At 45.0% G+C, this 21841-nt stretch overlaps 1 protein-coding gene across 1 annotated transcript in view; it reads left to right on the top strand.

Annotated features, from left to right (window-relative positions):
• LOC144154934 (uncharacterized) overlaps positions 1 to 21841 on the top strand; it is a 118433-nt gene that overhangs the window by 34970 nt on the left and 61622 nt on the right. Inside the window, exon 5 of the mRNA XM_077686070.1 lies at positions 21519 to 21644. Within this exon, the coding sequence (XP_077542196.1) occupies positions 21519 to 21644 (126 nt within the window). The remainder of the gene's footprint in view (positions 1 to 21518; positions 21645 to 21841) is intronic.

The following is a 21841-nucleotide window of genomic DNA, read 5'->3' as shown; positions in this document are numbered from 1 at the left end:
CACAACCCGCCTGCATTTCTCCGAACTTCAGGACAGAGCCGCACACGGGTACGTTGTCACAAACTCGAGCGTACGACGTCTAAAAGTACCGTATATTTTTTTTTTTTCATTTTTCAACGTGACCTGAGCCTCTTATCTTCTCATTACCGCGCATGCAGACCTGATTGTGTCCCTGTGTTTGAGCGCACAGCCATCCTTTTGCGACATAAGAACCAGCAAACGCGAGAAATTGTAGAAGCCAGCCGCATCAGAAAAGCTGGTTCCGAATGTATCAGTCATCCCTCTATCGCCCTGCTTAATCGAGAAGTCGCATATTTAGACGCACATTGAGCGCTATTTCGGTGCTTCTTCTGGTAATGCGTGTTGGGGGTGGGAGGGGGGTCTTAATCCATGTATGATGCGGTTATCTTTGCTGATTTTTCGCCTTTCGTGCGCCTCAAAGTTCGTTTTGTGGTTTTGTTGTTACGGTTTTTTAGTATTTTCGGCTGAGTGCGCCGAGAACTGTGACGCATTGGGGGCGCGGCAATTGGGCGCTTGGGCATATAAAGCTTTGAATTGTGCAATAATAAACTAGTTGCGAGTGTGCGCTTGTGCCGTCTTCATGTGTTCTTGTCCTCGTTAATTTGCGCGCAGTTTATTTTTCGCAATGCATAATTACCAACTCGCCCAACTCGCAACCCTTTTACAGATCCTATACTCCGTAAAAATGAGTTGCCTGTCCTTTTAGGTACGGCAAAATCTCGCGCAGCGCATCATTCTGCCAGGGGGCCATATCCTAATGTCAATGCACACACTATGAAAGCAGCTTGCACTTAATGCGTCACATTGTCTGCTGATAAGCATTTTAGATTCGCCCCTCTCATCATCATTCACTTCGTGGAGATGGCGGGATTTTCTTTCATAGCTTGTTGTCACTGCAGTAATTAATAGAGAATCAGTCCTACAAATCACAGAAACGGTTCGTTTCACGTTGAAAATAATCACAGTAACACACTTTGCACCACACGGAGGAACAATCGGTTGCAGTGATGAGGCATAAGGGTAACTTGTTGTTAAAGGGTCATTGAAGACAACCAGCAAGTCGGACCTCCGCATAGCCATTTCAGCATTGATTTAGTGCCAAGATGCCTTAAGTGCTGAGAAATCGCTGTTCAACTGCTCATCAAACGTGACGCAAACACGACTGCAGTCGCTGTTTGCATCAGGATAAACCGGAAGCAAGTGAAGCAGCGGTGATTAATAGCAGTATACAAACAACTGAATACAACATTACCACGTACCAAGCAGTTTGGTCAGTTCCGGTCAAATCGCTCATGCTTCCCCAAACTCCCCTGTCATTTGCCGTTCGAGACCACTAAGCAAAATGTTTCTCCATTGGACCTGTGATCAGTATTTACGCTTCACTGAAGAAAAACATTGGCCTTTTGAGGCCCCGCAAGTTTTGGCGTCGAACGATTTTCTCATGCGTAGCTCGCATGCTCCCTTGGAAAGCGGTACTGCCACCCCAAGTATGGACGAGTAGCACCATCCAGCGGCAGCCAAGAAAGAAGTTGTGCGCGTCAGGCCACTTAAGCCCTTCCGGTGAAAACGTGTTTTTGCTAGTTTCAACCTTATTTAAAAAAAAATGCCAGGTGTAAGAGGGGTATAATAGTGTTCTCCGTGAGCTAATCTATCAACCTAGAGAGACTTGCATTTTAACTTCACTGTCATTTAAGGTTGTGCTCGAGTATATTGTGCGGAAGTAATATCTTTTTTATTGCTGCAAAGCCACGATGGTTAATGTACTGGCACTTGGTTTTATGAAGCCTTTGCATTCCTAATTTAAATGCTGAATCTTCGCAGGGAACCTGGCATAACAATTTTATTACTGTACCGAATTATTAAGTTCATTTAACCATAGTGTCTGTTTTGAATTTTACATGTGGGGCATTTTTTTTTCTTTTTTGCTTTTTCAGGTAGATGTTCCTTTGACTCCCTGCCTGCATTCCGCGAACGGGGAAATTAGCCTCCGCATCGATGGCCAGAGTGTCTTGACTGCATCATCTTTACTGGGAGGACTGTGTAGTCTGTTTGCATCGTTCTGGGTTTTCAACATTCAATATCCCAAGAAGGCACACAGAGCTCTAACGTTTGTGGAACATGCCTTTTTGGACGTTGCCAGCACCAAACCACGTGTGAAGGATTTAGAACTAATTAACTTTTATCGCATCAATATCCCTCACCAATATTTTATTTGTTTTCAATCCTGTAATCATTGGATAGTAGTAGTAGAATTTCGTATTATGTTTCTGACGTTTTCTTTTTTTTTTACGGAACAGGGGATATTTCATGGGCCCTTCTGTATGCTGATAATACAGCTATCTTTTACTGAAGCAATAATATTAACCAACTAGTATAACTTGAAACAATTATCTAAATAATGTTGGCAACTGGTGCCAAATGAATCAACTCAAAATTATCGGAAAAACACGAATTACATGGCTTTTTCTTCTCACTCTGAAGAAGCTGTCGTGATACCACCCATTCTGTTCTATATCCTTGCAATTAACCCCTCAGACTGGGTCACTTTTCTTGGCGCATTTGTGTCTTTATCAAAACGCACTAGTATTTTCCGCAGCATATTTCTCGTTCTTTATATTACTCATTTATCCATAGCCATCTCATTGCTGTCTGTCTGCTACATCATTTATCTTTTGTGCCTTTACCATCTACAAAATGCTCGTTACCTTTCAATATCAAATCGTTACACAGCTCTCGCTCATTTCACCACCAATTGAAGAAATGTTTTGTTGTTTTAAACCACTGCAACCATTTTTTTCACTTTGTGTACTGAGTACTGATGCGTACTGATAAGTACTCACGCGTTCTCAATCCTCTAGTATTATATAATGATGTCACTTACCATGTGGTTGTGTTTGCGCCTATCTTTGTTTTTCGCGTATTTCCAGTTCTTGTAGTAATATTAATTCTACGGTTTGTTCAACTAGCATTCTATTGCTGTCTTCCATTCCTAACTAACGTGTTTTTAGCAATTTACCAATTTTGCTTTCTTATAGGAGGTCGCCCTAAGTTTTTATTTCAGAGCCTCCTCGTGTACAACATGTACCATGTAAACTTGTATGCGAAAGTTCGTTTGAAATAAACCTGAAACCGAGAAAAACCGTGTGAAATCAGTACTCCCGCAGGGAACTATAGTTCATCTCACAACCTACATGCAGCACTGTGGAGGCTACATTGATGTCCCCCTCAGGCCGCCTAACTCACCGCGAAGGAAGCGACAAAAGGCGCCGGGGCCGTGCGGTGCCACTTGCCGAGAGGGGAGAAGGGAGTGTCCTTTCAGGACCCCCTTCACGGCGGATTAGGCGCCCTCAGTGGGCGCACTATTGATAACAATGTAGCCTCCACAGTGCTGCATGTAGCTTATGAGATGAACTATAGAAACTCTCCCTTGTGGTCTTGAAAAAACTCCTTTCGGAAGGCCTACAAAACCGCCCCAACTTTGCAAAACTCCATTCAAAAGAAATATATGCTTCCCTTGAACCTCCTAAAAACTCCCCTCGCGAGGCCTACAAAACGTAAAACTCCATGCAAAAGAAGTGAATGCTTCCCTTGAACCTCCTCAAAACGCCCCTAAAATAACTTAAGTACTTCCCAAGGGAGCCATAATAGGCTCCTATTTAACCGCCTAAAAAGTCCATAAACATCACTTAAAAACGCCTTGAGGAAGTAAAGAATACTCCATTTTGATCTCCTTAAATTCTCCCTAACATTTCTTAACACTCCCTAACTACCTCCTTTCTATCACCTAAAAACACCCTGTTTTGAGGAGGTAAACAAAACCTCCCTGTTCCATGTAGTAAAAAAACTCCTACAAGGAGGATCACTAGAGGACAGGCGAAAAAGAACCTCTAGGGAGTATATGGGTGGAAAAAAAGTTTAGAGTGTACAGTGTTCTCGATGCAATTCGACTGCTCGAGAAACCCTCGCGCCGAGAGATAAATGTCCGCAGAGCAAACGCCGCGGCATTCGACTCTCTCACGCTCGCCTGCGCACGTCACTTTGTTGCCTGGTGCTTCGGCGCCTGTATATTCATTTCATTGCGGGGTTTAACGCGCCGACGCTTCACAGGCGATGAGGGCTCCGGATTCATTTTGACCACCTGGGGATCTTTAACGTGCGCCGAAATCTCGAACACACGGGCGTTTCTGCTTTTCGCCTCCACCAGAAAAGCGGCCGCCGTGGCCGGGAATCGAACCCGCGTCCTTGTGCTCAGCAGCAGAGCGCCTTAGCCACTGAGCCTCCGTGGCGGGTACCGCCTGTATATTCTTTGAGTGTTTAGGGGGCACAAGTTCGCTCCAACGAACTCGTTTTTCTTGAAGACAACTGCGTCGTCTTTGGATTCGTGACATCTGGTGAGGGGCGGGGTACGCACCTGTTATGCTCCCTACGACCTATGCAAGCCGCCAAGCCAGTCGAACTGGAGCCAGCCGCCCACTGCAAGGTTTACCGCAGAAGTTCGGTCTTCTGCCAGAAGAGCCTGCTAGATGCGGGGACGCACCCAATATCTTAATGCAACCTGGTCATTTTGAAGCGCAGGGGTGAACAATTCAAACATTAGATACTACACTTACATCGATACATACGAGACTGGCCTGGCCAGCTTGTCGCCTCAAGATCAGCATCAATTGATGCTGAGGCTCTGGACTTCGGGTTCAACCCTTGGAGTCCACCTAATCTTTATCCAGTTCCCAAACGTTCATTAAATCTTACTAATTAAAGCTCTCTCAATCTGTCTTTCTCTCTGCGCGTGTGTCTGATGAAAAAAAGTTCTGTCTGGCCGCCACGCTAGAGAATAAACACTGAAACACTGACACTGCAATCTTCTTGCTCAAACTGACTAACACTCCGCAACCGCAACCTTTCATGCCCAAATCCAACGCCACACAACCGTACATGACATCTTTCTTCTCTGTGCTGGAGTGATTGAAAATCGTCCAGCTACTGCAGCTCTCGTCGGTGAATTGCAGATCTTGAAATGCATAAATGGTAAATGAAGGAACTACAATATAAAAGGCTCCCTCCAAGGGCCCTATTCTCGACTGCACAAATTGCCGGCATTTCGCCAATGTTTTTTTTTGCGTAAGCACGACGTAAGCAATCAGTGACGTGCTGCACCTATAGCTATGACGCCATGCAGTGTAATTTGACGAGTCACTCATAAAAATCGCTACATAGGTATCAAATATTGTGCAAGAAAGATATAGAAACACTTGGCATGTACTATAAAAATTAAGACGGTAGCTAAGGCTGACGAGAAAAACACATTTCTGGAGGTCAAATTTGGCGACAACACCACAAGGCGATCGAGTAACGTTGATCCAAAAGCGAGCGAAAGGCGGATGTCGAGCTAAAGAACATCACACAATTTTTTTACTGTGTCTATTTATTCCTTTCATTCGCTTTTATTAACATAGCTGGGCTGTCTGCTTCAATGCAAGCTTTGTTGCGTTATCACCTTCCCTGCCGCCACCGCTGCCACGCCATCGTCTGCTGCTATATTACAAGTTCATGGCGTGATCACAGAAAAAGACGGCGGCGACCATCGCTTCTATGACACATAAGAGCAGCGAAGCGCTACGCCTGATAACTGCGGAGCGCACCAATTTCGCCAATTCATTCATTCGTCAAGCTCGACTGCAATCACCGCTGTAATGAACCAAATAGTCACTTTTCTTTGTTATTTTTCTCTTGAGTTCGATCATGTGACCCAACAGCTGACTAGGACAAGTATGGACAAATGCCATGCATTGGGTTCTCTTTGTCATGGAGAGGCTTGTACTGCCCTTTTATGTTGCGGTTACGGCAAACAAATAATTTTTATTTTATTGCCAAACATAAAAGCAAAATACTGCATGTTATTTGTATGTTCCATGATCGCTTACTTGGAAGCAGTTGAAACTATAATTTGTTTCGGTAGGAAACATGCTTTAAACAGCGCGCATGCGAAACTGCGCCTGCTGCAAATTGCCGCACATTTCGCAGCGCCGTAAGCCGGGGCAATTTTTTGCCCTATTTTGCTTGTATTTTGCGACAAAAACAGCCGCCATTTTTCAAGCTGTTACGTAGCATTACGTGACTTTTACGCAGGCTGAAGTTGCCAATGCATGACGTAATCGTTCCCGCCAACTGTTTAAATTACGTCATGCCTTCTCAGCCAATCACAGAGGGAGTGTGTAATACAAGCAGTATTGTTGTTGAATAGCAAAGACAGGCTTACGTTGTCATGTCCGCTGCATTTAGTCGGGTTTTTCATTGCCGGCCAAGAATTATGCGCCTTTAGTAACGAGATATAAGGCAAACTTTAGAACTGGTGTCCGTAGACGACATGAAACGTCAAAATGACGACAGCACACACAACCGCTTTGTCAACCGGAAGCACGTGCCCAAAATTAAAAGCCAATCAGAAAAAACTTCCGGAAAATTGCCTGAATTGCCGGCAATTTGTGCAGTCGAGAATAGGGCCCCAAGCCGAAGTAACGCTATCGCCTCATGCATCTTAAGAGCTACACGTAGATGTCCCCTGCAACTTTTTTTCATTGTACGTTGTCTATTTGTGGCATTTTCGTTCGCCCCCGTTTCCGCTCCCGACGTCGCAGAGCGTAATGTCCCTTCTCCTCGGAAATACGCATGACACATGGCCTACTCATTTCGAAGTAAGGTGCGGTCTGTGTTTGCCATTGGCTCGTTGACCCTGTTCAGCCCGAAACACTCCCGCTCCTGCTCGTCTTTATCGCTTCATTTGTGCTTCACGCAGTAGCTCGCTGTGCGTCCGCTCTGCTACGAGCGAGATAAAGCCTACTACACTCTCCCAGTTTACTTCCAACTTCTCTCCAGCGTGGTTTTTTTCAAGCATGCTTATCGGGTTGCGAAGGAAGTTTTTTTAATACAGAGAACCGCTTTCGCTAGTCATATGAAGCTGGAGATTTCAAAGTGATGCAAATAATCAGGGATATGACTGAACCACAACCATGTAATTGTTATTCACCTTGAGCTCGAGTGAGGAGCATTACTCGGTTCGAGTGGCTTCAGAAGAGGCAGCTGTAGCCAATACCCCCAGAGTTTGTACCACAGCTATTCGTGTTTGGTTCCCTTATCTCTGGGCCTCCTACGGTCCACAGTTTCCTGCATGGCTGCGTGTCCTCATTCACACGTTTGTGTGCGCCTTCACGTGTGTTGACGAATACGTAAATTCTAGATTTATTCTGTCCGCTACGCGAAAAAGCCATTTGTTAAATACTGCATGACCCAACTTAGGCTAATTTTTGGTGTCAAATATAGCCAGCGTCAGGAATGCTTGTTCCGCGCATTTGGTTTTGCGGCAATGGAGGTCGCTTGATTTGAGGTATATGCAACTCAACCCGATAAACGCGGTAGCCGTCTTACGTGACTGTTCAGTACCAAGCCTCGATAGAAAGGAGGAGGCGCGGTTTTACGAAGCACCTCTGTTCTCAAAACTGACAGCATGCCATATTCTTAGTGCTTACTTGTCGGGTATGAATAATATCACCAGATGAAGTGTTGACACGATAGATAGGTGCAACCATACTGGGAATGCTCGCTGAGGCCAAGACATCCTTAAGTCACCAGAAACAGCATGTCACCACCCTTGTTTAGCCGAACCCTCCCAAGATGGAAAAGGCCCTTGTCCGGCCGTGGACGCCGGTGCACTGATAGCAGCAAAAATATACGGTAGAGCGTTTCTAGTATGTCTTGTTCATAGTTCATTTTACGAACCGACACTAGCGATATCACGGTGAGTGTCTTAACGCGACGAAATGCAGGCATGATTTAGGTCCCGTCATCATCATCATCACCAGCCTATCTACGCCCACTGCAGGGCAAAGGCCTCTCCCATTATTCTCCAATTATCTCGGTCCTGTGCCAACTGTGACCAATTTATCCCCACAAACTTCTTCATCTGATCTGCCCATCTAATTTTCTGCCGCCCCCTGCAACGCTTGCCTTCTCTAGGGATCCACTCTGCTACTCTTAATGACCAGCGGTTATCTTGCCTTCGCATTACATGCCCTGCCCACGTCCATTTCTTCTTATAAATTTTTACTAATATGTCCTTAACACGCGTTTGTTCCCTGACCCACTCCGCTCTTTTCTTGTCCCGTAATGTTACACCTATCATCTTCCGTTGAAGCACGCGATGAGTCGTCCTCAATTTTTGTTTGACCCTCTTAGTGAACCTCCAAGTTTCTGCCCCGTAGGTGAGTACCGGTAAGAGGCAGCTGTCATACACTTTCTTCATCAGGCACAATGGTAGGCTGCCATTCATTGTCTGAGAATTCCTTCTGAATTGTCTGAGAACACCACCCCATTCTTATACTTATAATTATCTTTGCCTCATGGTTAGGATTCGGGGTCGCAACTTCGCCTAAGTAGATCTATTCGCTTCCCACTTCTACTGCCTCGCAACCTATCTCAAATCGCTGTGCTTTGCCGAGGTTATTGATCATTACTTTAGTTTTCTGCGTATTAATTCTTAGGCCCACAGTTCTACCCTGTTCGTCCAGTGCGGTAAGCATGCTTCGCAATTCGTCCCCCGAGTTACTTAACAAGGCAACGTCATCAGCAAATCTCAGGTTACTGAGGTCTTTTCCACTAACCCTTACTCCCACCTGTTCCCAATCCAACGTTCTGAATACTTCTTGTAAGCATGCTGTGAATAACATTGGAGAGATTGTGTCTCCTTGTCTGACACCCTTCCTTATAGGTATTTTACTGCTCTCCCTATGGAGGATGATGGTAGCTGTAGACCCATTGTAAATATCCTCTAGTATTCTTATATAATGCCCGTCTACTCCCTGGTTCTGTAATGCCTGAATGACTGCTTAGGTTTCGACCGAGTCAAATGTTTTTTCATAGTTTATAACGGCAATATATAGGGGATCAGTATACTCCCCGTACTTCTCTATCACCTGATGTATCGTGTGAATATGGTCCATTGTTGAATACCCTTTACGAAACCCTGCTTGTTGTTTAGGTTGACTGAAATCTAAGGTGGCAGAAATTCTGTTAGCGATTACCTTGGTAGTACCTTGTAGACGACTGACAGTAAGCTCATCGGCCTGTAATTTTTCAAGTCCTTCATGTCACCTTTCTTATGGATTAGGATGATGTTGGCGTTCTTCCAAGATACTGGTACACTCGCGGTCATTAGGCATTGCGTGTACAGGTTTGCCAGTTTCATTAGCACAATTTTCCCGCCATCCTTCAAGAGGTCTGCTGTTATCTGACCTTCACCGGGTGCTTTGCCCCCTTTCATTTCTTTCAGAGCCTTCCTTACTTCTTCTATCGTTACTGGTGGAATGTCTATCTCCTGTGAACTACTTTCTCGTTCGGCATTATCCTGGATGTCCTGGCTACTGTACAGATCTCTATAGAACTCCTCGGCTACTATGACCATTTTATCCGTATTTGTGATGGCATTGCCTTGTTTGTCCGCCAATGGAATCTGAACCTGGCAACGTTTAACGCGCGAACCTTATCTAGCGAAGCAAGTGTCGAGGTGTTGTTCGAGGAATTACAGGGCATTAAATGGGATGTAATAGGGCTTAGCGAGGTTAGGAGGGCAGGCGAAGCCCTTACGGTGCTGAAAGATGAACACGTCCTATGTTACCGTGGTCTAGAGGACAGAAGAGAACTGGGAGTGGGATGTTTAGTCAATAAAAGCATAGCTGGCAACATAGAAGAATACTATAGCATTAACGAAATGGCAGCAGGTCTTGTAATTAGGCTCAATAAGAGGTACAAGCTCAAGGTGGTGCAGGGCTACGCGCCCACATCCAGCCACGACGACCAAGTAGTGGAACGCTTCTATGAAGATGTGGAATCGGCAATGGCTAAAGTAAAAACACAGTATACCGTAGTTATGGGGGACTTCAATGCTAAAGTAGGCAAGAATCAGGCTGGAGACAAGACAGTTGGGAACTATGGTCTGGGCTGTAGAAATAGCAGGGGGGACCTACTAGTTGAGTTTGCAGAACGGAATAACCTACGCATAATGAATACCTTCTTCTATAAACGGGAGAGTCGGAAGTGGACCTGGAGGAGCCAGAATGGGGAGCACAAAAATGAAATCGACTTCATATTATGCGATAACCCTGGCGCCGTAAAGGATGTGGAAGTGCTCGGAAGGGTAAGGTGTAGTGACCACCGTGTGGTAAGATCTCGAATTAGGCTAGATTTGAGGAGGGACCGCAACAAGCTAGTACGAAAGAAGCCGATAAATGAGCTAACAGTAAGACGTAAAGTAGAAGAATTCAGGATCGCGCTGCAGAACCGATATTCCGCCCTTAACGAGGAAGCCGAGCCTACGACACAGGAAGCCAGCGACAACCTTACACGCGTTATCACGGAGTGTGCAGTAGAAGTCGGGGGCACTATGGCTAGACAGGATACTGGTAAGCTTTCACAGGAGACGAAAGATCTAATCAGGAAACGGAAAACCATGAGAATCTCTACCGCAGCTGACAGAATAGAAATAGCCGAGCTCTCCAAGTTAATCAATAAGCGTAAGACAGCTGACATACGGAAGTATAATATGGAGAGGATCGAATACGCTGTAAAGAACGGAGGTAGCCTGAAAGCAGTGAAGAGACGTCTTGGCGTGGGGAAAAATCAGATGTATGCACTTAAGGATAAGCAAGGTAATGCCATCACAAATAGGGATAAAATATTCACAGTGGCCGAGGAGTTTTATAGGGATCTGTGCAGTAGCCGGGACATACAGGATAATGCCGAACGAGACAGTAGTTCAGAGGAGATAGACATCCAGCCAGTAAGGACTGAAGAGGTAAGGAAGGCTTTGAAAGAAATGAAAGGAGGCAAAGCACCTGGTGAGGATCAGATAACAGCAGACCTCTTGAAGGATGGCGGAGAAATTGTACTTGAAAAACTGGCAAACCTGTATACGCAATGCCTAATGACCGCAATGGTACCGGAATCTTGGAAGAACGCGAACATCATCCTAATCCATAAGAAAGGCGACATGAAGGACTTGAAAAATTACAGGCCGATCAGCTTACTGTCAGTCGTCTACAAGGTATTTACCAAGGTAATCGCTAACCGAACCTCTGTAACCTTAGATTTCAGTCAACCTAAAGAACAAGCAGGGTTCCGTAAAGGTTATTCAACAATGGACCATATTCACACGATCAATCAGGTGATAGAGAAGTGCGCTGAGTATACTGAACCCCTATATATAGCCTTCATAGATTATGAGAAAGCATTTAGCATTTGACTCGGTCGAAACCCTAGCAGTCATTCAGGCATTACGGAACCAGGGGGTAGATGAGCACTATGTAAGAATACTAGAGGACATCTACAATGGGTCTACAGCTACCATCATCCTCCACAGGGAGAGCAGTAAAATACCTATAAGGAAGGGTGTAAGACAAGGAGACACAATCTCTCCAATGTTATTCACAGCATGTTTAGAAGAAGTATTCAGAACGTTGGATTGGGAACAGGTGGGAGTAAGGGTTAATGGAGAGTACCTCAGTAACCTCAGATTTGCTGATGACGTTGCCTTGCTAAGTAACTCGGGGGACGAATTGCAAAGCATGCTTTCCGCACTGGGCGAACAGAGTAGAACCGTGGGCCTGAAAATTAATATGCAGAAAACTAAAGTAATGATCAATAACGTTGGGACAGCACAGCAGTTTGAGATAGGTGGCGAGGCAGTGGAAGTGGTAAGCGAATATATCTACTTAGGCCAAGTTGTGACCCCAAATCCCAACCATGAGGCAGAGATAATTAGAAGGATCAGAATGGGGTGGGGTGCATATGGCAGATATTCTCAGATAATGAATAGCAGCCTACCATTGTCGCTGAAGAAGAAAGTGTATGACAGCTGCATCTTACCGGTACTCACCTACGGGGCAGAAACTTGGAGGCTCACTAAGAGGAAGAAGAAGTTTATTAAAATGCAGTAGGCAAGTGTTACAACAGTACAAAATTTTACAGACAAGGGTCCCAAAGTCAAAGACTGTACCGGGACCCTCGATAAGTTAATAACAGGGGTAATCACTGATTAAATTTCAGGCAGCAAACAATAAACAGCGACAAGCAATTATGATCCAAAACAACAATAGTAGAAAAAATTTCAACTGGAAATGTATGGCAATTGCAAGATAAAAAGAACTACAACATTTTGAGGAAACCATAGAAGCAGAAAAAGCACGAGGTAGGTGTACAAGGTCGTCATATCAATTATACAATGGGAAAGACAAGAAAAAGAATAAGCGATAGAAACACAATTAATAAGACAACGGATGGTTTTTCAAGGATGATTTAAATGAAGACACGCATTTAGTGGATTTAACAGCAGCTGGTAGACTATTCCAAATTGATATGGCTGTGAAAGTTGAAGTCATTTTGCCGTAATTAGTTAAAACACGTGGTAGCAGAAAATTTTTATTTGAGGCAAATCTGGTGGTGTTCTGGTTTACTAAGAATTTTGGGTCGACAAAATTGAAATGTAGTTGGGAACATAGAGACTTAAAAAATATTATGCTTAAATTATACTGAAACAACTTGTTGATTGGTAACACATTATAATGGCGCAATAAATCCTGGGAATTGGACTGAGGATGGCTCCTGGTGATAATGCGAATTGATTGATTTTGGATATGTTGTGCTGACGATGTATGACAATGATAGGTGTTGCCCCATGCTACGATCCCGTAATTTAAATGACTATGAATGAAAGAAAAGTAAAGTGATAAAAGCGCATCATGTGAGAAAAACGGACGAGCTTTAATTAGGGCCCTAATACCGTATGCAGTTTTTTTCTTGATATGGTTGATATGAGAATTAAATTTTAGGTTAGAGTTCAGTAAAACGCCAAGAAAGGACACAGAGTTACAAGCAGCGATAAGAGTGGTATCAAGCGTTAAAGCAGGAACGGAGGGTATTTGCCTTTGACTAGTTTTAAAGATCATGTACTTCGTTTTTTCAGGATTAATATATAAGCAATTATTACGGCACCAATTAACCACGTTCGCGAGATCAGTGTCTAACTTATATGTAAGGCCATCGATGGATTTGTCAGAAGATGTTATTGTAGTATCATCCGCATATAAAACGCAATGGCATGAATTCAGGCAATTAGGAAGATCATTGGTGTACAGTATGAACAGCAGTGGTCCAAGTATCGACCCCTGAGGCACGCCTTGATTGATAGTTTTTGATTCTGAAAATACACCGTTAGTGCACACAACGTATTCCCTGTTTAAAAGATAGTTTTTTAGAAGTGTTAAGGTAGGGCCAGTTACTCCAAAGCTTTCAAGCTTTGTAAATAAGATGCTATGATTTATGGTATCAAAAGCTTTGGTGAAGTCCAGAAATACTGAGCCAACTAGGTAACCAGTGTCAATTGAATGTTTAATGTGATCAGTTAAAGAAAGTAAGGCTAGACTAGTAGAACTTCCCGAACGAAAACCAAATTGACATTGTTTTAATAGGCTAAAATTATCTAAATAATTAGTTAAACGCTTAACAAACAACTTCTCAATAATCTTGCTGAAGGAAGAAAGAATTGAAATAGGTCGATAGTTTGAAGTTGCCGTTTTATCACCTTTTTTATACACCGGAATGACCTTTGCGCGTTTTAACAGGGGGGGAAAAATGCCGGTTTTGAAAATTAGATTAATTATATGGCTCATGGGTACGCAGATCAAGTCCGCCACTATTTTTAGATGACGTGCGCAGATATTGTCTAATTCGGGACTCGTATTTTTTAAGTTGCGGATTGTTCGATATACTTCTTCAGACGTTACTGGAAAAAGAAAAAATGAACGCGTGGGACGAGGCAAGTCTATTTGATACGTTCCTTGTTTATGTACGTGAGATAATGAAAAGTAGGCACTAAAAGCGTTGGCTATGTGGCCAGGCTGACTGTATGTTTCGTTGTTAAATCGAATTTTAGGTATGGTCTTAGGAGCAAAGGACGGCTTCAAAAATTCGTTCAAGAGCTTCCATTGATATTTGGGATTATTTTTGTTATTCACGAATGCATTGCTATAGTAGCGTTGCTTGGCCACTTTCAATAGTTTGTTCAATACGTTACAGTATTTTTTATATCGTTCCGCTAGAGTTGTGTTGAAAGGTTTTTTCTTAGTTTTTTTATACAAATTTTCTTTGTTTCTTAAACTAGTTAACAGTGCACTCGTCATCCAAGGGTTACTAGGAAAGTTATGTTGTTTTTTGCACTTCACTTTCCTCGAGCTGACAAAAACTGCTTCAAGGAAAAGGCTACAGAATTCAGTTACTGCTTCGACGGGATCAGATGATGAATTAACGTTAGACCAGTCAGTGGAAATTATGGCGTCAACAAACTTATTCTTATTAAAGACCGTTGTAAAATACGAGGACTTCATTGGAGAGGCCTCACCAAGGAAAGCAACAAAAATGGGAAAATGATCGGTAATGTCAACTTCAACTACACCAGAGACTGAGGGTGGCGTAACATTTGATAGAGCATGATCTAATAAGCTGTTTGTCCCATGAATGCTGCATCTTGTGGGAGAAGTAATTAATGACTCAAGGCCATAGCCAGTAAAGCAATCGGTATAAGCTGCATACATATTGGAAGTTTCATCTAATAAATTTATGTTTATATCGCCCACAAGTAAGATATCTTTTTTTTCAAAGGATAATTTGTTAAGAATTTGATCCAGAGCTAATAGAAATTCAGTGACCGAAGATGATGGTGACCGATAAATGCAGCCGAGAATGAATTTTTTGCCACTATCTGGAATGAATGAATGGTCGGTCTCTATCCAAACTGATTCGCAGTTACTGACGTCAATGGCAAGGTCATGCCTGCGACTGTACGCAATGCCAGAAGAAACAAAAATGGCAGCACCACCATGACTACCCTTTTCGCGGTGACAGTATTCAGGAACATAAGATGGGAAACCATACAAATCAGAGTCATTGTCGCAGAGCCACGTTTCAGAAGTACAAATAAACGAAAAAGAGTGATTTAGTGATGAAATAAAGTTAGTGATACCATCAATGTTTTTCGGGAGGCTTCTTGTGTTAAAATGAATGACTGATCGGTGATCGTCGGTGAGCAGAGTTTTGCAGACACCCGCGGACACCAAAGACATCTCGATTTGATAAGCACATGACATTCTTCAACACTTTACCTGAAAATCCGCAGGTCAGCCTCGGACGAGATGCGGTATACTTTACTATCGCATGTTTTCCTAGCTTTGATAAGGCAATTGTCAGTCCAGAGGAACTGTCAAGAGTGTTCTTTCTTCAGTTTGAGGGCCATAGCAAACAGTATCTTGTTTTCGTGCGTCAGATGGTCATTCACGTATACCGGCTCGTGTTCCTCGCCAGAAAAGCCAATCTGATTGGTCCTCAAACGGGCTTTTCGTGCTTTACGGACGAAATCATTTTTCCTTGTCCCGGCAACAAAAACGGGCAATAATGTTCAGATCGTCAGATTTCGTGGGGACCCGGTGAATGGCATCCAAGTCAGCTGAAGAAATAGGACAGTCGATAGCGTCCCCAATGGCTGTCAAAATGGCTGCACAGTTTTCGCCTTTGGTGACTGGAACGCCCTTGATTTCGACATTATTGAGTCGAGAGTACTGTTCCAGGTTAGCGACACGCTTTTCCAGCGCTGCATTTTTAGCCACGAGTTCCTTGTTAGACGCCACGAGCGCCTTGTTGGACGCCACCAACTCATCCCGTTCCTTCACAATGTCGTCGTACTGTTTGCTTATGAATTTTACACTCTCCTGCAAGTCAGCGACTTCATCAACATCTACATCTTTGTCTATTGTTTTCGCCTCAAATTTTGAAGCGAGGTCTGTAACCAACGTCTCAAGCTCTTCAATTTTTTTAGCAAGTTCCGCGTTAGTGGGCATTTTGCAATTCAAGGTACACACAAAAATTCTGATGGGGCAGCAGTTGCGGCGTGGGAAAGGCCAAGAAGTAGACTATACAGTACCGAACAACTAACCTGCAAATATGCAGCACGAAGATTAGGTGATGTTCACCCGCCGCAACTGCGCTGCCAACTGTCGATCTTGGGTCTTGATGCGCCTTTATGTCTCCTTCGGTGAGGTCACGTGCCGTCCGCGCAGCCGCAAGGGATGCTGAGGAAAGGGTCACGTGGCGGGCCAGGCGACAAATGCACGGCGACAAATCCACGGCGCTAGATCAAGGCACGGCGATGACAGCCTGCAAATATGCAGCACGAAGATTAGGTGATGTTCACCCGCCGCAACTGCGCTGCCAACTGTCGATCTTGGGCCTTGATGCGCCTTTATGTCTCCTTCGGTGAGGTCACGTGCCGTCCGCGCAGCCGCAAGGGATGCTGAGGAAAGGGTCACGTGGCGGGCCAGGCAGGGATGCTGGCGACAAATCCACGGCGCTAGATCAAGGCACGGCGATGACAGCCTGCAAATATGCAGCACGAAGATTAGGTGATGTTCACCCGCCGCAACTGCGCTGCCAACTGTCGATCTTGGGCCTTGATGCGCCTTTATGTCTCCTTCGGTGAGGTCACGTGCCGTCCGCGCAGCCGCAAGGGATGCTGAGGAAAGGGTCACGTGGCGGGCCAGGCAGGGATGCTGGCGACAAATCCACGGCGCTAGATCAAGGCACGGCGATGACAGCCTGCAAATATGCAGCACGAAGATTAGGTGATGTTCACCCGCCGCAACTGCGCTGCCAACCTTAACTTAAACTGAGAACGACTCAGGAACTTAACTTAAACTGAGAACGACTCAGGTTCAACTTAAACTGAGAACGACTTAGCGGGCAATAGAGCGGAAAATGATAGGTGTAACATTAAGGGACAAGAAGAGAGCGGAGTGGGTCAGGGAGCAAACTGGTGTTAAAGATATATTAGTAGAAATTAAGAAGAAGAAATGGACGTGGGCAGGGCATGTAATGCGAAGGCAAGATAACCGCTGGTCATTAAGGGTAACAGAGTGGATCCCTAAGGAAGGCAAGCGTTGCAGGGGGCAGCAGAAAATTAGATGGGCAGATGAGATGAAGAAGTTTGCGGGGATAAATTGGTCACAGTTGGCACAGGACCGAGATAATTGGAGAATAGTGGGAGAGGCCTTTGCCCTGCAGTGGGCGTAGATAGGCTGGTGATGATGATGATGATGATGATGATGAGGATGATGCCTTGCTTGTCTTTAAGTAAATACAAATTATTTTTCCCTACGCCTAAACGCCTGCTCACTGGTTTCAGGCTACCTCCGTTCTTTACAGTACATTCGATCCTCTCCATATTATACTTCCATATGTCAGCTGTCTCACGCTTATTAAAGGGGCCCTGAAAGGCATTTTGAGCACACTAAATGAAGTAGCGCAATCGTTAGATTGGGTCGTCAAGGTCATCTGGGCCAAGTATTACTCTTTTACGCGCAGCGGAAAGCTCACACTTTTGTTGCAAAGTTTGTCGCTTTTTTCTCACCCTTTCCTTCGTGTTTTTGGACGCCGCCATCTTCACATGTCTACATCATCGATTCCCCGATGTTCGTCATGAGCTAGACATCCTGCTATTGGGCGGCTTTTTCACGCACTTCCGGCAAAGAGATGAGTCGTCTGCTCAGCGTCGACTCGCCGGCTGATCTGCCAGCGTAGTGCCGGGGTGCTTGGACATTTTACAACAAACGAAACAAGTGTAAACAAACGCTTAACCGTTCGTATTGAATGCAACACGGCCATAACACGACATGGATATTCTCTTACCGGAGTACGTCCCATAAAGAAAGCGTTGAAGCCCCGTGGCACTTCTTTCGTGCAATCGCAGAGAACGCCCTGAGCCGAATGCCCAGGTTTGACGGATACATTTTTTCCCACTTCAAAACAATCCAGAGATGCGTTTCGAACGAACACAACGTCACAACATGCGTTGCAAGTCTGAACCACAATTGACAGACGATGGGCTGCCTCCTCCTGCCCCTCGTAAATTCGGCACTCACCTCGCGCGCGGTTTGCGGGGACGAACAGCAAGTCACTTAACTCTGGCGCGCAAGCCGAGATGGCTTTTAGCCACGCACACTGCACATACCCCATGCGAGGTTGAGTCGTACGTCGCTCGAGAAAGATAATCCAGGCCATGGGAAGCACTATCCACCCGCAGAAGCACAACGTCGCATTTCATCGCGAAACAAAGGCGTCCACAACACACACACCATCGCCTCCTGTAATGCCAAACGCATCTCGCACTTCCAAATGAGAGTCAGTAGTATGCCTACAGTGCCCATATGCCGCGAGGTGGGGCCCCAAGATGAACCGGGATCACGCAACCGTAACTGACCTCTGGGGCGGTTTGTGCCTTGTTGCCAAGGCAACCGATGTTTGAGATCGCAAAGAAAGGCGCTCGCTCCAGCCCTCCAGCGCTAGAAAGCTCAGAGCCGCGCCGGAGCATGTTTAGCCAACGTTGCCGCTCTCCACCACGCGTCGCCCCAAGCTGAACTGGTCACATGATTGAAGCGTTTTGTGCACGGGTTCTGTATCGGCTTAAAATGTCTTTTTCACATGGCGCCGGCAGGAATTACCACCACCGCAAAATAAGACCCGGCACCAGCGGGGCCACATCTGATACGGCGCTTTTTGGATAAACAGTGCGCGGTGCATGAAAGGGACCGAGCGCAAGATCCTCCCCAGCGGCTGCGAGTTCGCCGCCGATTAAAAGTCACGTGCTGCACTGCAGCAAAGCACACCGCGAAAGGGCAAGGCCAGGCCACCGCACACATGCGGCCAGATTTTTCGTTCGCTTATCCATCCTTGAGCGGAGTGCGGAATTCATGGTGTCAACAAAACTTGCCCGTAGCAGACGGCAGTCGGAGGAGCGTAATGCGGAAGTACGTCACCGCTGACTAGCGCAGCATCATGGGAGGCAGTGCTCGCGCGCCGTCAACAGTTGAAAAGAGGAGGAAACGCGGCGCGACGATAATGCGCGGTTTTTGATTTACGATTTCTCAGCTAATACTCATCGCTTTAACAAAATTCTTGCGGGAGGAGATTGCTAATACATTGTCTTATTTGGTTACATGTAGATCCATGCATCGGCGGAAGGTATTTCAGCACCCCTTTAAGTTCGAAAACTCCGCCAGTTCTATTCTGTCAACTACGGTGGAGATCGACATGCTTTGGCGTTTCTTAATTACATCTTTCGTCTCCTGGGAAAGTTTACCAGTATCCTGTCTAGCCATCGTGGCCCCGACTTATACTGCACACTCCGTGATAATGCGTGTAAGATTGTCGCTGGCTTCCTGTGTCGTAAACTCTGCTTCCTCGGTAAGAGCAGAATATGGGTTATGCAGCGCGATCCTGAATTATTCAACTTTACGCCTTACTGTTAGCTCATTGATCGGGTTCTTACGTACTAGCTTGCTACGGTGCCTCCTCAAATGTAGCCTCATTGGAGATCATACCATACGGTGGTCACTTAGGTCCCGTAAACACCCCTAGAAAAGCTCTCATTACGTCACACTTGCTGTTCGGCTGCACTGCAGCACTGAACTGCGTACAGAGACCCATAGGTCGGCGTACTCACTCGTGAGTACACTCATTTGTACTCATTTCTACTCAAACTCACGAGTGAGTACGATGATGAGTGATCACACACCCAGAAAAAAATAGTGAGTACGATGACGAGTGAGTATAGGGGTAAGTCCACTACTCGTGAGTACAGTACTCATGAGTACACTACTCATGAGTATGAGTACTCATGAGTACAGTATTCATGAGTATGAGTACTCATGAGTTTGAGTACTAATTAGTATGAGTACTCATGAGTACACAGCACTCATGAGTACACAGCACTCATGAGTACACAGTACTCATGAGTACACATCACTCATGAGCACACAGCACTCATGAGTACAATACTCATGAATACTGTTTTTGCGAGTGCTTGCACTCTTGAGTATATGCACTCCTGCGTACCGTAGTGCAAACAGTAGTGCAAACAAGAAAACGGACGACAAAAGCTGCCACCCGAAGACACGCAGAAAAACGCAGTTTACGGCCACGGCTGCACCGACAACCCCCGAGCTCCCCTGAGCCCGACCCGGCCTGAGAACAAGAGGAGACACCAGACGCAACGCGAGTGCTTACGTTCCGTTTTGCTTTGTCACATGTACTTGCCTTCGCACAGTAAGTCGCCCAACGACAGTGCACCGCGTCAGACGTTTTCTTCCTCTGTCCTGATTTATATGTAACCTGTGTTTTTCTAATCAATTAAACAATTTATTTTTTTCTACTTAGTCTTTCATTCCAGCTACGACCTAGCTAACAGTGCAGATAAGTTAATTATTCGTGAGTAATACAAATTGAGTACTCATGAGTACAGATTGAGTACTCATGAGTGCAGAATGACTAGTACTCATGAGTGCAGAATGAGTAGTACTCATGAGTGCAGAATGACTAGTACTCATGAGTGAAAAATGAGTAGTACTCATGAGTATTACTCATGAGCAGTAGTACTCATTGAGTACTCATGAGTACAGAGTGAGTACTCATGAGTACAGATTCAGTACTCATGAGTACAGATTGAGTACGAATACTCGTGAGGACAAATGAGTTTGAGTACAAGTGAGTACGATTACAAATGAGAATTAGATGAGTGAGTACGAGTGATTTTGTGAACAGACGAACTTTTTGAGTCTGAGTTTGATTGAGTACAGCGTGAATGAAAAAAATTGTGATTGAGTTTGAGTGAGTTCTTTCTGTTCTGCCGACCTATGCAGAGACCTACCGGCACCAAAATTTTAGGGCGAAAAAATGCATCCAAAATGAGAAATATCCCGAAACAAACCTAAATCTCCATGGTACACCTCGTTCACATTTGGTACAAATGACTGCCTATATTTACTATACATGTGACATAAGAACGTGTGGTTTGCAAGGACGGCATTTGTTCATCATTGACACAGCACATGTATACAAATTTCAGTAGAGATACTTAAAAAACACCTGAATGTTTTGCGAAAGTTAATAAATATTTAAATGCACGCTCATCAATACGCCCTGATATACCTACAGAAGTCGCAACTTAAGAGGTTTATGACTCGAAGGCCTCGGTGTTAGGGTCGGGGTACAAACATGTAGGGATATTGAGCAAGAGGTCGCAGGCTCGACTTCCGGCCTCTTGTTATGTAACCCACAGCACACCACGAACTTCTCCTAAAAGCGGGAATCGCGCTAACCAAAAAGTCCTTTGTAGTGCCCTCTTGATCGTTATATCAGGTGCCATGCCATTAAACTAAATCATGTCTCTTACCAGGCGAACGGAAAGTCGAAGCCGTACTGCCGAAAGTTGCCGCGGGTGGCAGAGAAAAATGCTCACTCATGCAACCAATGATCTTTATGTAGTTAGGGCTTTTTAAAAGTAAAAATAAGCAGTTTTCAAAGGCGTATTGCCTTTACAGTTGCATTACCTAGATGTCCTTTTTTTTCAGAGCGCACTCCGTCTTGCTGCGAATGGCACTTGGCTCATAACGTCGGCCATGTGCTTTATCATTGCTGGTTTCGGGAGCATTCTCTTCTCAGCATTGCAAGACACCGCCGCAACGAATAATGAAAAGGTGAACTTAATCACCGTTCAAGCGTGCCTGTTCCATAGTCCATATCGGCTGCAAGTAGACCGTAATAGCAGCTCTAACTCGCCATTTTGTGGTGATACGATCCAAAGCATGGGAATTTGTTCAACAGACAGCAAATACCCCTCTAACTGGCATCGTGGACACGCAAGGACAAGGCGACATTGATTTTGTCGTCACTG

Source organism: Haemaphysalis longicornis, unplaced genomic scaffold (genome assembly GCF_048455015.1).
Source record: "Haemaphysalis longicornis isolate Haplotype H1 unplaced genomic scaffold, Haemaphysalis longicornis Haplotype H1 scaffold_1, whole genome shotgun sequence".
NCBI classification, from domain to species: Eukaryota; Metazoa; Arthropoda; class Arachnida; order Ixodida; family Ixodidae; genus Haemaphysalis; species Haemaphysalis longicornis.
Note: the sequence above shows the minus strand (reverse complement) of the source record. Positions and strands in the feature narration are given on the sequence as shown.